General features: G+C 39.3%; 1 protein-coding gene across 1 annotated transcript in view; it reads right to left on the bottom strand.

Moving 5' to 3' along the window:
- The window catches only part of ARHGEF28 (Rho guanine nucleotide exchange factor 28), a 207,083-nt gene that overhangs the window by 62,234 nt on the left and 130,053 nt on the right, over nt 1-14,796 (bottom strand). The window contains exons 10-18 of the mRNA XM_089494184.1: nt 10,357-10,487; nt 8,049-8,281; nt 6,434-6,638; nt 6,009-6,114; nt 4,779-4,818; nt 4,330-4,453; nt 2,288-2,420; nt 1,426-1,481; nt 1,004-1,055 (exon numbers count right to left, since the gene is read on the bottom strand). Coding sequence (XP_089350310.1) covers nt 1,004-1,055; nt 1,426-1,481; nt 2,288-2,420; nt 4,330-4,453; nt 4,779-4,818; nt 6,009-6,114; nt 6,434-6,638; nt 8,049-8,281; nt 10,357-10,487 — 1,080 coding nt within the window. The remainder of the gene's footprint in view (nt 1-1,003; nt 1,056-1,425; nt 1,482-2,287; nt 2,421-4,329; nt 4,454-4,778; nt 4,819-6,008; nt 6,115-6,433; nt 6,639-8,048; nt 8,282-10,356; nt 10,488-14,796) is intronic.

The following is a 14,796-nucleotide window of genomic DNA, read 5'->3' as shown; positions in this document are numbered from 1 at the left end:
CTTCAGGCTAGCCCTGGTGGAGCTGGGCCTTCTTGGTCACTCCCTCACAGGATGAAAGATGACAGTTATCATGGAGGGAGGGCTCTTCCTTCAGGCTAGCCCTGGTGGAGCTGGGCCTGCTTGGTCACTCCCTCACAGGCTGAAGGATGACAGTTATGGAGGGAGGGCTCTATTTCTTCAGACTAGCCCTGGCGGAGCTGGGTTTGCCTGTTCACTCCTTCACAGGCCGAAGGATGACAGCTATCATGGAGGGAGGGCTCTTTTTCTTCTGGCTAGCCCTGGTGGAGATGGGCCTGCCTGTTCACTCCCGCACAGGCTGAAGGATGACAGTTATCACGGAAGGACGGCGCTCTTTCTTCAGGCTAGCCCTGATGGAGCTGGGCCTGCCTGGCCCCTCCCTCGCAGGCTGAAGGATGACAGTTATCATGAAGGGAGGGCTCTCTATCTTCAGGCTTCCCCTGGTGGAGCTGGGCCTGCCTGGTCACTCCCTCACAGGCTGAAAGATGACAGTTATCACGGAGGGAGAGCTCTATTTCTTCAGGCTAACCCTGGTGGAGCTGGGCCTACCTGGTTACTCCTTTACAGGCCGAGGGATGACAGTTATTATGGAGGGAGGGCTCTCTTTCTTCAGACTAGCCCTGGGGGAGCTGTGCCTGCCTGGTTACTCCTTCACAGGCTGAAGGATGACAGCTATCATGGAGGGAGGGCTCTCTTTCTTCAGGCTAGCCCTGGTGGAGCTGGACCTGCCTGTTTACTCCCTCACAGGCCGAAGGATGACAGTTGCATGTGAGGTGGCTACAGGAAGAAACTAGCAAAGCTGTCTTCTCTGCCTTCTCCTTCCAGGAGGGTGGCCCAGCTGAATCTTGGTTCCTTCTGTGAGTGCAAGGAGATCTCCCAATTGTGGAATGGGCACTACTTAACCAGATTATTATATCTTATGTTCATTGCCCCCAAATGAAAAATATGGATTTATATCTCTTAGCTTTCTTAATACAACACTTACTTGTCTGGACAGTTTGCATCCTGTTCTTCATTTGGCACTTATCTTGGCTTTTCTGGTAAATAAAAATGCATTCATATTAATGTTAATGTTTGATCACACTTTAATGTTATCATCAACCACACTATTTTTAAGCTTAGTACTCCACGGGTCCTATACTTCATAATGCATCAACCCAGCTGTGCTAATTGTATTCCATATAGCTCCCTACTCTCAGCCCATTACAGAGGGAGGGAGGGATGGAGGGAGGGAGGGAGGGAGGGAGGGAAAGAAAGAAAGAAAGAAAGAAAGAAAGAAAGAAAGAAAGAAAGAAAAAGTGGCTAATTCTTATTATTAAAATCTGAGTGACAGTATGGACTGAGTGCAAAAAAGGAATATCAGAAAATAGCATAACGATGTTACCTTCCAAACATTTTAAAATTTACCTTTGTACATGCAGGAGCACATTCCTTACAATTTTTATGCACAATGGCATTGCAATCTGCAAGAAAGAAGAAAAAACAGAAAGGTGCTTTCTAAATGTAAAGTTTATAAAGTATTGTCCTAAAAGTTCATTTCTAGATAAATCTCATCTGTGCTTTAGTCTGTTCTCCAGCTATGATGACTCATTATTTTCTTCAAAGACCATCTGAATGGGCAAAAGGTACAATCAATGTTCCATATTATGCTGAAAAAATAAATATGTTTTGAATCAAAAACCAAAGCAGGTGTAGCTGCCATTAAAAGTAAAAATTCCTGCATTTCCTCAACACTTCACTTGAGTAATATTTAGTTAAAGAAAATGCATATGATAATGTCACAACCAGAGTTTCCTTGGCCCCTGCAAAGAAGCAGTTGAAGGAGCAGAATGGGAGCTGAAAGCATGAATAGCTTAAGATCTGCTGATTTCGATAACTACAGCAAGATCTGGATCCACAAACAAAATACAAGCAACTTTCTGTAAATATTTTGAGGACCAAATGTGTACAGAAGAAATTGTAGTCCAGTAATATCCAAAAGCCACCAAACAGTGATACCTTTATTGGAACAACCAAAATGTACAATCTACATGTTGCAAGCTTTCAAAGCTCTACTGGCTTCTTCATCAGACAAGATATTTAAAACCATACAGGAGAGGGGGAAATTGAAGATGTTAGTCATAGGCCTGTGTTTTATTATTATTCTCAGTTCAGATGGTATGGAGGGGTTATTTGTGGGTTTCTCAAGAAGCCTTAAGCTTTTGCATTAGGAAGATGTCTAGATAGTGTTGAGGTACTGTAAGTGTTGGATAAATGTGTAGTTACTTACAAGAACACTGCAAGGACTCTTTCCCCAAAAGTGCTTTCTCACAGGCAAAACATGGCATTACTCCAGTGAAAGTCCCAGAAACAAATTGGTGCCTGTTAAATTTCTCCTTCTCTTTTACTTCTTTATTTTTGGCCTTTGTAACCAAAATGGGAGGAAATGAATTAAAACAGGTTTGTTTAGCTGCCAAAATGATACAGTATCAGTACACTCAGGGACAATTCTACCTTTCTTTAGTCACCCATAGCCCCATTAAATAGACATGGAACTTGTCAGACTCCATGCAATTTTTCCACTGTCTGCTCTCCACTTTTTTGGTTTTGTAGAACAATGTACCATAGATCACCATCCACTTATTACCAAATCTATAAAGTAGATGCTTTTCTGTCTCCTCCACTGGGTTATGTTGACTTTTCAAATCCCACTTTTTCTACCTAGCATTAGCTACTGTATATACTCGTCTATAAGTCCAAAACTTTATGCCCAAAAATTGACGCCAAAATCCTAGGTTGACTTATTTACGGGTCAGTATGGTAATGGGATAGCAGCTCTTTCAGATTTCCCAGTTTCTTTCTGTCTTGATCCAAGCAGATAGTCCTTGGTGACTGATTGATTGCAGTTTGTTTAACTGTCCCTCTCCCACCCCTGACTGAAGGCTGAAACACTGAAGCTGCATACTGATTGCTGCTTTCCTCTTACTACTCGCATACACACACTGAAGAAGCTGTGATGAACTGACTCACAAACCAGCCAATCAGAAGCCAGAGACCCTAAGCCAATCAGGTGCTGGCTGAGGAGTTTGAAGATTCCGCTTGGCAGTTGGTTTCAGTCAGTTAGGGTTTGGAATCCTGAGGGATGAAGCTGGTGTTCAGTTGGGGAACAGTAGAGTCCAAGAGAGGACTGTGTTCCAGGAGTTCCTGAGGGAACAATAATTTGAGAGAGTGGGTTTTGATTACAGACCAAGAGAGGGTCTAGTGGTCTCAAGAAGAGACAGTAGTCCAATTGAGAGTCTTGTAGTGAGAGACTCAGGGTTAGCCAGACTCTGGAAGAGGGGTCTCAGTTGATTAATATGCTGAGGGATATCATAAATAAACGTTTATTATTGTTTGAAGAAACTGCTTGGCCTGAGTGTTCAAAACACAACAACACGCTACTGTATGTTAAAGACCGGAATAGAAGTAGGTTGGAGTGTGGAGTACATTGCATAAATTGGTGGCAGCAGTGGGAAAACAAAAGTCCTAGGCGCCTGCCACAATAGAAAGGTTGTTCGTACAGAAGCCTCCAAGTTTTACACTTGACCTATTCACAGGTCGTGCCAAAATCCATAATTTTGGCCACAAAACTTGCCCTTGACTTATACATGAGGTTGATTTATAGTCGAGCATATACAGTAGTTAGCTGCTGTCATGTCTACTAGCAACAAATGAACCACAAACAAAAAAGGGATGTTGGATTTTTCTTATGAACATTACAATACATTAAAAAATTTTATAGAATAAGTTGGAAGCAGTGATACAGCCCTCTGTGGGAGGAGCTACAAAGTGTACTCAGATATTTCATGGGAGGATGCTCTGTAGTTAACTAGATGCAGTTGCCTCCATCTTGTGTCTAAGCCCTCTGCAAAACCATCCACAGTAGGCAACAGCTATCAGTGGGTTGTAGAGAGGATTGTTCCATTCAAACTTTAGATGAGAGAAGAACACAGTTTTTACTGTGCCCACATTACAAATACTGCCGTCAGTAGACAACAGAAATTTGTATTAAATAAGATCATCCAAAGCATTTAAAAACAGAGACTTTTCATTTTCTGCTGATAAACAGAAAGAAGCATAAAGCTTTGAAAAGTTACTTTTCCAACTACAACTCCTAGAATGTCCTCAACCAGAGTAGCTACTGGACATGCTTGTTGAGGGATTCTAGATACTGCAGTCCAAAAATGTAATTTTTCCACACTTTCAGGCTATGGTTCTGTCTGCCAACTGATAGTAATAGAAGTCCTTCTCATTTAAAGAATGTTGTAATGTAGCGACATCAACTCAAATTACCTTGGATTTATTTCGTGTACTGGCCATTCTGTTCATCAAAAAGCTGAATGTACGACTGACTTTATATTTTTCAGATTCTGATTTTGTAGGCATAAGGTACTTAGTCCATTCTTCTTCCTGAATCCTAAAATGCCACCAGTAAATCATTCATTATGCTGTGCATGTCCACTTAGGTTCAAAGAGATTATGACTGTGTTATTGGAAACATACATGACAAAACAAGATGAGAATAAATAATGAAATTTCACATTCCTAATTTGAATGTGAAACCTTAATTTTATGGAAATGAGGTGTGGTACTTTATGCAGCTATCATCAGATTTGTTTTGGGTTAGTTTTATTACGTTATAATTATTGGTGTTAAAAGTGTTGTAGTTGCTTGATTGCTATTGCTTATATCAAAAGAATTATATATATTTATAAACATGTGTTGAAAAATGAAAAACATACCTTTTGTCTGGCTGTTCAGACAAGCTGAATGCTTGTTGATCTACAAAAAAGATTTAAAAGGTTTAAAGTAATTATATCACCATTTTCACTAATTCTTCTGAAGCACTGGATTCCCATTCTAAAATATGTTCAGTTGTTGCATGCTAACAATGGCTGAAATGTCTTTTTTTTAAAAAAAAAATCAAATCAATAGTCCCTCTCTCTAATACATACACACAATTGTGATTATTTTGGGATGCTATTTTGGCTGTACAAATGTAAAGCACAGAATACATGGAGACCCTATACCTATGTACAATATCCTTGGATATGCGCAGAGGAGTCGATCAGCTAATGCCTCCCATGTCAGTAGAGCAGTGACTCCATTCCAGGCTTGTATCATAGCAAATGAACTATCCAAGGTACTAAACCTATTAGGAGTAGGGTTAGCACCTTGAATTCCTTAAAACCCATTTTCACTTGCTGCCCCTCACTCCTGGAACCTCCTCCCCCCACAAGTATGGTTCATCAACTCTTTAACCAGCTTCAAAACTGAGTTAAAGACCATACTCTTCAGGGAAATGTTCCCATACATTATATGATTGTTATCCAATGTTATTTTAATTGTTGTCTGAAATATTTTATTGTTTGAATGTTAAGATGTATTTAATTGTTGTCTGCTATATTTTATTGTTGGATGTTAAGATGTATTAATGTGTATCATGTTTAATTATTTTGGTAGAATGTACACCATAGGCAGGTTTATTTTATCTATTTTAATTGATTGTATGTACAGCACTGTGTAAATTTAAGCACTTTAAAAATAAAGCTGATGAAGAAGAAGAAGAAGAAGAAGAAGAAGAAGAAGAAGAAGAAGAAGAAGAAGAAACAACAACAACCCTGGAGTGGATTCACAGCCCAACAACATGGGAACTACAAGCTTCCCATTCAATTAATACATAGGAAGCCTGCTCCTTCCCCCACTGTTTTTATTATTTACAGATTTTAAACATCTACAGAGAATTTTTGTATTGTAATGCTTCTCTTTTCAAAGAGAGCCCCGTTTTAAAGAGGGTGGCATAATGCAGTGCAAGCAATTTGAATTTTCTTCCCTAGGAAATCCAGCTTTATTCAAACAGGCACACTAAACATATCCCCAGGAAATTCACTATCAGAAAAAATAAAGGATGCCAATTCCAGATTGCTGTAAAAATAAAAGAGCATAGAAAGCAAAAATAGTTTAACACTCACCATCATTTGAATCACATAAGTCCTGTGGAAAGTAGGGTTTCCGGGGTAAGACTTTAGGTGAAGTGTAAGAGTATGAACGAGATCGGATTCCAGACAACACTGATTCCTAGAAGATATTCAGTAATTTAGAGAACTGATTTTTAGCAACTGCAGCCAAAATCCAATTTTTTTCCAACTCTTTTTTAACCTTCATAGTATTTTTTTTTAAAATAAAATAAAAAAGGAGTTTTGCAAAACTAGATCCACACTTTATTTTCTGTATGGTTATTGTACTTATGAAGAATTCTTTAATTCTGTACTCTAACCAACTGCTGAAAGAATGGCTCGACAATGTTTATGGAATTATTAACTATGGATAGGATCTCATATCAGTGAAGTAATCTCAGTTATTATTAATTTTGTAGAGAACCAACAACAATAAATACCTTTGACTGCAGATTGCTGGACAAAGGAAGTGATTCAGCCCTGCTCATGTTAAAATCCAGTTCAGTGGCTGTCTCTGAAGAACCTAAACCACCCCTTCGACTCAAGGCTACAGGCGTGTTGAAGGACATTAAAGGGTAGCAGTTATGGGACTGGTTAGAAATTCTTTCAGCTCCATTGTCTACATCCAAGTCATCGAGACTGGAACTAAGGACATACACAGAAAAAATTAAAAGTGCAAACAAACCAGTATAATTATGCAAAATTAAAATTAAACTGTGCCATCCTTAGGTTCTCTAACCTCTGTTCCCAACACCCTCCCAAGAACAATTAAATTATTTTTAATTCGATGTAGGGGTACAAAATGAGGCGGTGCAAAGTGTAAACCCAAATCTTGGAAAAGTTACTTTTGGAGATTACAGTTCCCATAATCTCCCAGCTAACATGGCCACCAGGTTTTCAAAGATCTGTCTAAACCAGTCAGGAAAGCCAAAGTCCCCACCTGCTCTCAGTTAGTAGGCATAGGGACCCAAACTAATGCTTGCACTTTCATGTTATGTGTAAACATTTATCCATATCATCCACTCAAACTTTACAGAGATTTTCTGGAGTAGAGGAAACACTTTAGCCTCCCTCTGATCACAATGATACTGAATTCAAAGATATAGCCTTGTTTGTCTGTAGAATCAGTATGTGAGAAATCTTGTAGCACCTTTGAGACTAACTGAAAGAAAGAAATTGGCAGCATAAGCTTTCATAGACTTCAGTCTACTTCCTCCAAATGCATCTGAAGAAGCAGATTGAAGTCTACGAAAGCTCATGTTGCCAGTGTCTTTCTTTCAATTAGTCTCAAAGATGCTCCAATGATACTGAATGTTACTAGAGGTGAAGATGAGGTTAAAGCTGCCATCCCACAGCAGTGACCATAACTAGAAAGATTTGCAGAGCTGACGTTTTCAGCACTCCCAGCTGCCTGGATTATTGTACAGGGCAGTAACAAAGCATATTCCAGCACTGAGCAGCTTTCAGATGCAAACCTTTCTCAGGTTTTACTCAGGACAAAGAAAAGTAGAAAGCAGCAAACATGGGCAGGAGAATAGGCAACAAGCAAGCAAACTGCGGTGCTTCGAGAATCAGCAACTACATTATCAGGGTTATTTCACTGGTAATTTTGACAGTGGGGACTATCTTTTGGATGCTTCACAAAGAAGTCATCACAAACCAATGGTTTAAACCAGGGGGTGGGCAACTGCTCAAGTTCTGGGGTCTGCATGCGCAGTGCTGGGAGAGCTGCAACATTTTTATAAAGAAGCATTTTTTACTCAAAAAGCCTCCTCCCAGGACAGGCCTGTTTCTGAACCAAGAAATTAGCAAAGATCACTTCAAGAAAAATCCTACTTCAGCCTAAAACAAACCATGTGACCCCCCACATGGTATGGGACCAAACTGGAGTCTCCAGGAGCCCTGCAAATTTGTCCACCATGGTCTAATATAATCATTACTTTATTTTCTTCAGGAGAAGCCCTTTGATAGTTCCCTTGTTATAGTTATCCTTTTCATGTGCCTAGTCTGAAAAGGATTATTTTCATAACAATACTATCAAAGCCAGTTCCTTACCTTCTTTTTTTCATGATGGAATAGCGTTGATTTCGTTGATTGGCAAATGTGAGTGTCTTCTTGAGAGGTGTGCATGAATCTGCTGCATCCAAATTAGACTGAAGGAAAGGTGGATTGTTTCGGTTCATGCTATTGGCAAGGGCTTCTGGGTCATCATTTGGGTCTGTGACATCTGTGTATGTTTCAGATGCAGAGTGGCCAACATCATCACACTGGACACCAGCATCTTCCATCTAAAATATAACATCACACCAACTCAGTGGTATTTACAAACGATTAAAAACAACTGATTCTGAATGTAGTTTGCTGAATTGCTGTGGGCTACTTATTTATATCCTTCTATATATCAAAAGACTTAAGGATGCATGTGCACTACAGAAATGATTCAGGTTGACACAACTTTAACTGCCATGGTTCAATCATATGGATTCCTTGGGTTTGTAGTTTGTTGTAGCACCAGAGCTTTTGGACAGAGAAGGCTAAATATCTCACAAAACAACAATTCCCAGGATTCCACAGTATTGAACCATGACAGCTAAAGTGGTGTCAGCCTGGATTATTTCTGCAGTGTGGATGCAGCCTCTCTCTCTCTCTCTCTCTCTCTCTCTCTCTCTGTCCCAACTACAGTAGTGCAACTGAATCAATGGGAACATGGAAAGTCAACACTTAGGGAATTTCCATAGATTCATGTGATCTATCTGAACTTGTTCAGGTACAAGTACTTATCTCTGTTTGTACCTGAGGTCTGAGCTTAAGTCAGCATTCCCACAAAATACTGGCCAGATGGGCCCTGTGCAAGAATACAATCTAGTGAGAAGTGCAGAGAGTATGACTCGTATTGTGCTTAAATAAACAGATTGCATTAGGGAGAAAACAGCTGGTTTCTTTTATTGATTTCTTTTGTTTCACTTTAGTTGATTCCCAAGCATTCAAAAGTAAGGTGAGCGGGCATCCAGACACTATAAGAAACATCTGCAACCAACAGAAGCAGAATGGGGTGTAGTAAATCCACAGAAAGCAAAAGTGCAATAACATGGAAAGAAAATCAAAACTAATGGTACGCATTTATGATTTTTTGTTTATTATTATTACCACTTATTTGTCTGAGCTCTTTAGTACCACAACTGAGATTTGATCTTCAGTTTCGTATCACACCTAAAGAATTGAAATAAGATGTTTTCCTTTTATCAGATATGGAAATTCCTGCATTATATGTGTACTTGTAGCAGTTATGAACAAGACACGTAGATACTTTAGGCTGGAGAGAGGGAAGGAGAAAGAGAGAGGCAGACAAGTCAGTGATATTCAAATGCATAAGAGAGAGATAGACAATATGCATGTGTGGGAGAGATTTTTCCATCATTAACTCACTAGACAGCTGATCACAGAGGCTGAAAGCTGAATTTTTAAGATATAATTTGTTCCACTTACTCATTATAATTTTTAAAGAAGCAGTCAATTAAGGAAGCAGTTCAGTACCATTACTCACTACATTGTAACAAAAGTGGTATTTGCAGTGTTACCTATGTCAAAGCTCATTACTTTTAGATCATTTTTATTTCTTTTTAAAAAGCCCTTATAATTGATAACAGAATGGCAAAAACTTGAAGATGTATGTACTTCTAAAAAGCCCAAAGATACCCTTAATACAAGATTTTAAAAAGTAATTGGAAAATGTTACAAGGAAGAAATCTTATTCATATTCATCATGTTACTTTTAATATTTAAGTTTATAATGCCTGCCTCATATTTTAAGATAGTTCATTGTAAGTAGCCACATTACATGTAACTTCATAGTTCCAAGCTCTGTATGCTGAAAGAAAAACAGAGGCGGGAAGCATAAATTAGAGTTACAAGAATAGCCGATAAATTTACTGCAAGCAAGTTTCTGTTTTGTAAAATACATTTGTTGAATATGACTACCAAGAATTTAAATTAATTGCCACCAGAAAAAATGGTTTGAGGTACTAGAAAGGTGCACCACAAAAGACCTGGCTTGAGATATGGTTCTTATGATTCTGCTTAATTAATATTTTGAATGTTAATCTTTCCCCTTTCTGTCAAAAGGATATCTGAGCACCAAGTTTATAAAAATAAAGTATTAGGTCTGCATGAGCATGAGTTAAGAAGGGATGGTCACAAACAATAGTACAATTGTATAAAACTTCACTGAAACTGATTGTACTTCAGGTTGCAATATAATTTTGTAATGATTCTGACGGATCTATTTTCTTCAATAAGTTCATCCATTAACAGGCCCAGGATATGAAATACAGAATTAGCATACATATAAGTCTGTCAATCTTACTTGATCCACTACCATGCGGTTTGCGTAAACCTCATCACTTCCATTCAGCATAGCAGAAAGTCTGGCTGCAGCAAAGAAGGTGGAAGGATTTGAAGTTTTCTTATAAGCTTCAAATGGAGAATGCAGCTGAACTGGAATAAAACATTATAAGATAAGAAATTATATTCATTTCAAGACCATAACTCAAGGCTGCACATAAGATTAACTTTAAAAAAAAGGCAATTGTAATATTAAAATCCAGTTAGACAAATTATAATAGTAAAACAAAATTGGACTAAGAACAATTAAAAACACAGAAATAAAAATGCAGCACCTGTGCATTAAATACTTCTCCCGACCTATTGGTCCTGGGAGAAGGCTTTGCTGGCCTCTCATTGGAGAGACCAGAAATTTAAATAAAAACGGCGCGCTTCTGCGGCTGTTAGCAGGGAGTGGGCAGAGCTTAGCCTGCTTGAGGCTCTCCTGCCTGATCTCCCTGTCACTTGCCTTGATCGCTGGCCCACCCTCCCACCTCGACAATAGTGTGAGATTCATTCTGGTCACTTCGGGGCCGGGTAGGAATTTTTGCCCTTGTTTATCCAAGGGTTTTTTGCCTACCCTACACTGTTAATTGGGGAATTGGACAATTGGCTTAGGGCGTGGTCATAAATAGGCTTCATGGCATAGGTGGGGGGAGATAGACATTTCGGTGAACACCTTGGCACACTCCTAAAGGGTGAAGGTGAGTCTCTGGAACTGAGGTTTACGTCTTGAGACTAAACACAAAGGAACAGAGTCTTGCCTTGGGGCTGGCCTGAGATTTAAACTCTCACTTAAGTCTTGAGAGTTAAGTGGAGGAGTCTTGGGTTGACCTTCCGGATAAGGGCCAGCGGGGGAGCAAGCCAAATTATGGATTGCCTTTAGGGCTCAGGTGTTTTCGCCCTTTGAAAGCTGGGGAATTGGTCTTGGAGCAGACCATCCGCCAGCTGTTCCTACACAAGGTTCTCCCGCCTGGGCTTGCAGTTCTCAAAGAAATAAAATTAAATAGGTTGAGTTTTAATAAAGTTGCCCATTTTACAACCCAGTTCTCTGTGTCTGGTCTCATTATTCAATGAGTTGATCAGCAAAGCCCCTTCTTCAGTAGCCAGCAACTCCCTGACTAAATAAAAAGGTACCAGCAGAAGAACAGGGAGAAGTTCAGCCCAGCTTTCCACAAAAGGGAGTTCCATCAAGAAAGCAGCCACCAACAAGGCCCTATCTTATCCCACCATGTATGTCTCTGAGAGAAGGCCCTCCCAACCAAAAATATCAAAACCTGGAGAGGCTGACAGGAGAATATGTTTTTTCAAACAATGTGGACTCACATCATACAGTGCTTTAAAGATCATAATCTGCACGTTGAATTGTACCTAGAAACAGAATGTGGTGAAGGCACCATGAGTTTCCTGTAACTAGAAACCATCAACAGTTTGGCTGCAGCATTCTAGAACAGCTGATGTTTCCTAGCACTTTTCAAAAGATCCCCACATTGAGGGTTGGTTACAGGAAATATATAAATCTCTGTAGTGGTTTTTAGTATAGCCTGCATACCCTAAAGGCACCAGATCCCATCTGATCTTGGAAGCCAAGCAGGGGCAGCTCTGGTTAGTACATGTATAGAAGATCATCAATGAATCCCTGGTGCTGTAGGCTCTATTTCAGAGGATGGAACTGGAAAAACTACCTTTGAGTATTCCTTGCCCAGAAAAACCCCAATGAAATTCACGGGGTTGCCATAGGTTGATGGTCAATTTGAAGGCAAATACAAACACACAGTCATTTAGAGCCTCCACTCATTCTTTTAATCAGTGTTGGTAATTATCACCACATCTTATGGTAGCGAGTTCTACGGTTCATGTTTAGAGTTTGAAGGAGTGCTTGTCTGTCCTAGTATTTTATCTGTCCTGAATCTCCTATCATTTAGCTTCAATTTACAACAATAGGTTCAAGTATTATGAGAAAGGGAGGAAACTCTCTTTCGAGCCACTTCCACCATATCATTAATTATTTTATATTAATCTGTCATATTCCAACTTACTGAACATACTTCTAAGTTAAATAGCCCAAACAATATAACCTTTTATCACAGGAGTTTTCCAGCCACTTGCTGCCCTTTTCTGCACCTTTTCCAAGCCCACAATATTGTTTTTGATGATGAAAGGGACAGTGATGTCATGAGTTTAGCCCTCCTCCCAAAACCAGGGCCAATTCAAAATATTTTACTGCCTGAGACAAAGAATATGATGGTTCTGTATATAAAGAATACAACCAGACTGGTAGTTGAATTTTACTTAAGAAATGGTAACAAGATACCAGCCTATATAAATACCACAATAAATAAATAAAATAAATACTGAGGTCAGTGTACCAGGTTATGGGTAGCAGGGAGAGCCACGCTGAACATACTGTAAGTTCTATGTTCCAATGCCTTGCCACAGCTCTATGCTCTCCACCCCCTACACCTGCTGCCTGAGGCTGCAGCCTTGCTCTACCTAATGTCTAATATTAAAGTTGTACTGCCCCTTCTGTCCTCACTATTACTACAATCAAACCTTAGTATCTGTCGGGGGATCTGTTCCAGCCGCCCCCCCCCCCCCCCAATTACCAAGAAATAGGGGACCTCAAATCCCATTAATCCTAATGGTGGTGCGGCCACATGCATGTGCCACCTTTGGGGACAATGAGGCTTGCTATCTGTGGATACTTAAAGCCATGGATGGCAATGAGGCCCCACTGTACTACCATCTTTAGCCTAAAGTTTATAGTTGGGAGCTTCCTTAATTGTAGGGGCTTTTTACACAATATAGGCCTCGTCTACACTGCAGAATTAATGCAATTTGACATCGCCATGGCTTAATGCAATGGAAGTCTGGGATTTGTAATTTTGTGAGATATTTAGCCTTCATTGTCAGAGAGCTATGGTACCACAACAAATTACAAATCCCAGGATGCCACAGGATGGAGCCATAACATTTTTAAAAGTGTCAAACTGCACTGATTCTGCAGTGAGGCAGCAGCCATAGTCACTTTTTGGACTACAGTCCATGCTTGCTAGAAGATTCTTGGAGTTATAATTCAAATGTAAGTTCTCCAATAATTGGAGATATAATCAGAATCTCTTATTCATCATTCACTCATTAATAATAATAATTGCAAACAACAATGTTTGGCTTCATGATTTATCAGGTGTAACTAACTGGAACTTTGGACCATCAGTGATTCAGACTGCATCCAAGAATCTAGGAATCAATGAAGTATCATCAGAAAATGTGGCACGTTCCACAGAGTTGCTTTTTGTAATTATGTTTTTTGTGATCCTATGTTTTGCAATTTCATTCAGTCAGTCAGTTTGGAATTGCTCCCTGAGTGCCTATCACTACTGGAACCACAGGTGTTTTCTTTTCTCAGAAATACTGGATCTCAGTCTGTAGGTCTCAATATTTCATCATCTTTTCCCTCTAATTGTCTTTGATTCTGCTGTTCCCTAGGGCTGCCATGTCCATAACTCAGGCTCTTTTCTTCTCAAACACATCTGGCATATTATTTTCTAATTATTTATCAGTTTCAATCCAGAAGTCCCACTGGATTTTTACTTCAACTTTTTTGACAACTTTTTCAGGCGTATGAAAAAGTTGTCAAAAATATTCTTCTTGTTGACTGCTACTTTTAGCATTACAATTATTACCACTATCAATCCTGCTTCATTATAAAAAAAGATGAACAATTGTAATATACAAAGATATACAAAAATAAACAATAAAAGTACAGTATTAAAAGTAGCTGTCAAATTAAAAGCAATGATCAGCAAAGGAAATATTAAGATTAAATATTAAAAACATATCTTGCAGTTGGGGAGCCTTCAGCAACCACCTAAACATGAAAATTAAATACGAGGCACCTTAGTTTTTCACAGGGAAATCAATCCATAATTGTAATGCCACCCCTGAAACTGTTGTCCAGGTTTGTGTACCCATCCATCAAATTTCCCTAAGGGAAAGAGTAAGAGTTCTCAATGCTGATCCTAACTGATCAGTAGGGAGGATAAAGTTGCAACCTCCATTCTTGGTTTTAAATTTAAATCCTCTGTGATGAGCATTGAGGTCATACCTGGACTTTCACTCACAGGTGAACCAAGTATAGGGCATTTGATTTCATCACAGCCCTATTCAATTATTATTGAAACACGTTGTATTGGCCTGTGCAAAAAAGGAATGTTTAAGACCAGTTAATGGTTTCATCTCCTCTCATACCTCAACAGTATGAAGCAGAGAGCTAGTATTATTTATGGAGGTTCTATTCTTTAAACCCATTGACCATAGTAGAGGGTGATAGAAGTGACAGAGAAGATACTCGGTGTCCTTTACTTCATATGTTGACACAACACGCTTCAGTAATGACTGAACAGAGCTTATATCTGTTTCA

This window comes from Sceloporus occidentalis, unplaced genomic scaffold, assembly GCF_023333645.1.
Source record: "Sceloporus occidentalis isolate IW3139 unplaced genomic scaffold, rSceOcc1.0.p SCAF_1, whole genome shotgun sequence".
In the NCBI taxonomy this organism is placed as follows: domain Eukaryota; kingdom Metazoa; phylum Chordata; class Lepidosauria; order Squamata; family Phrynosomatidae; genus Sceloporus; species Sceloporus occidentalis.
Note: the sequence above shows the minus strand (reverse complement) of the source record. Positions and strands in the feature narration are given on the sequence as shown.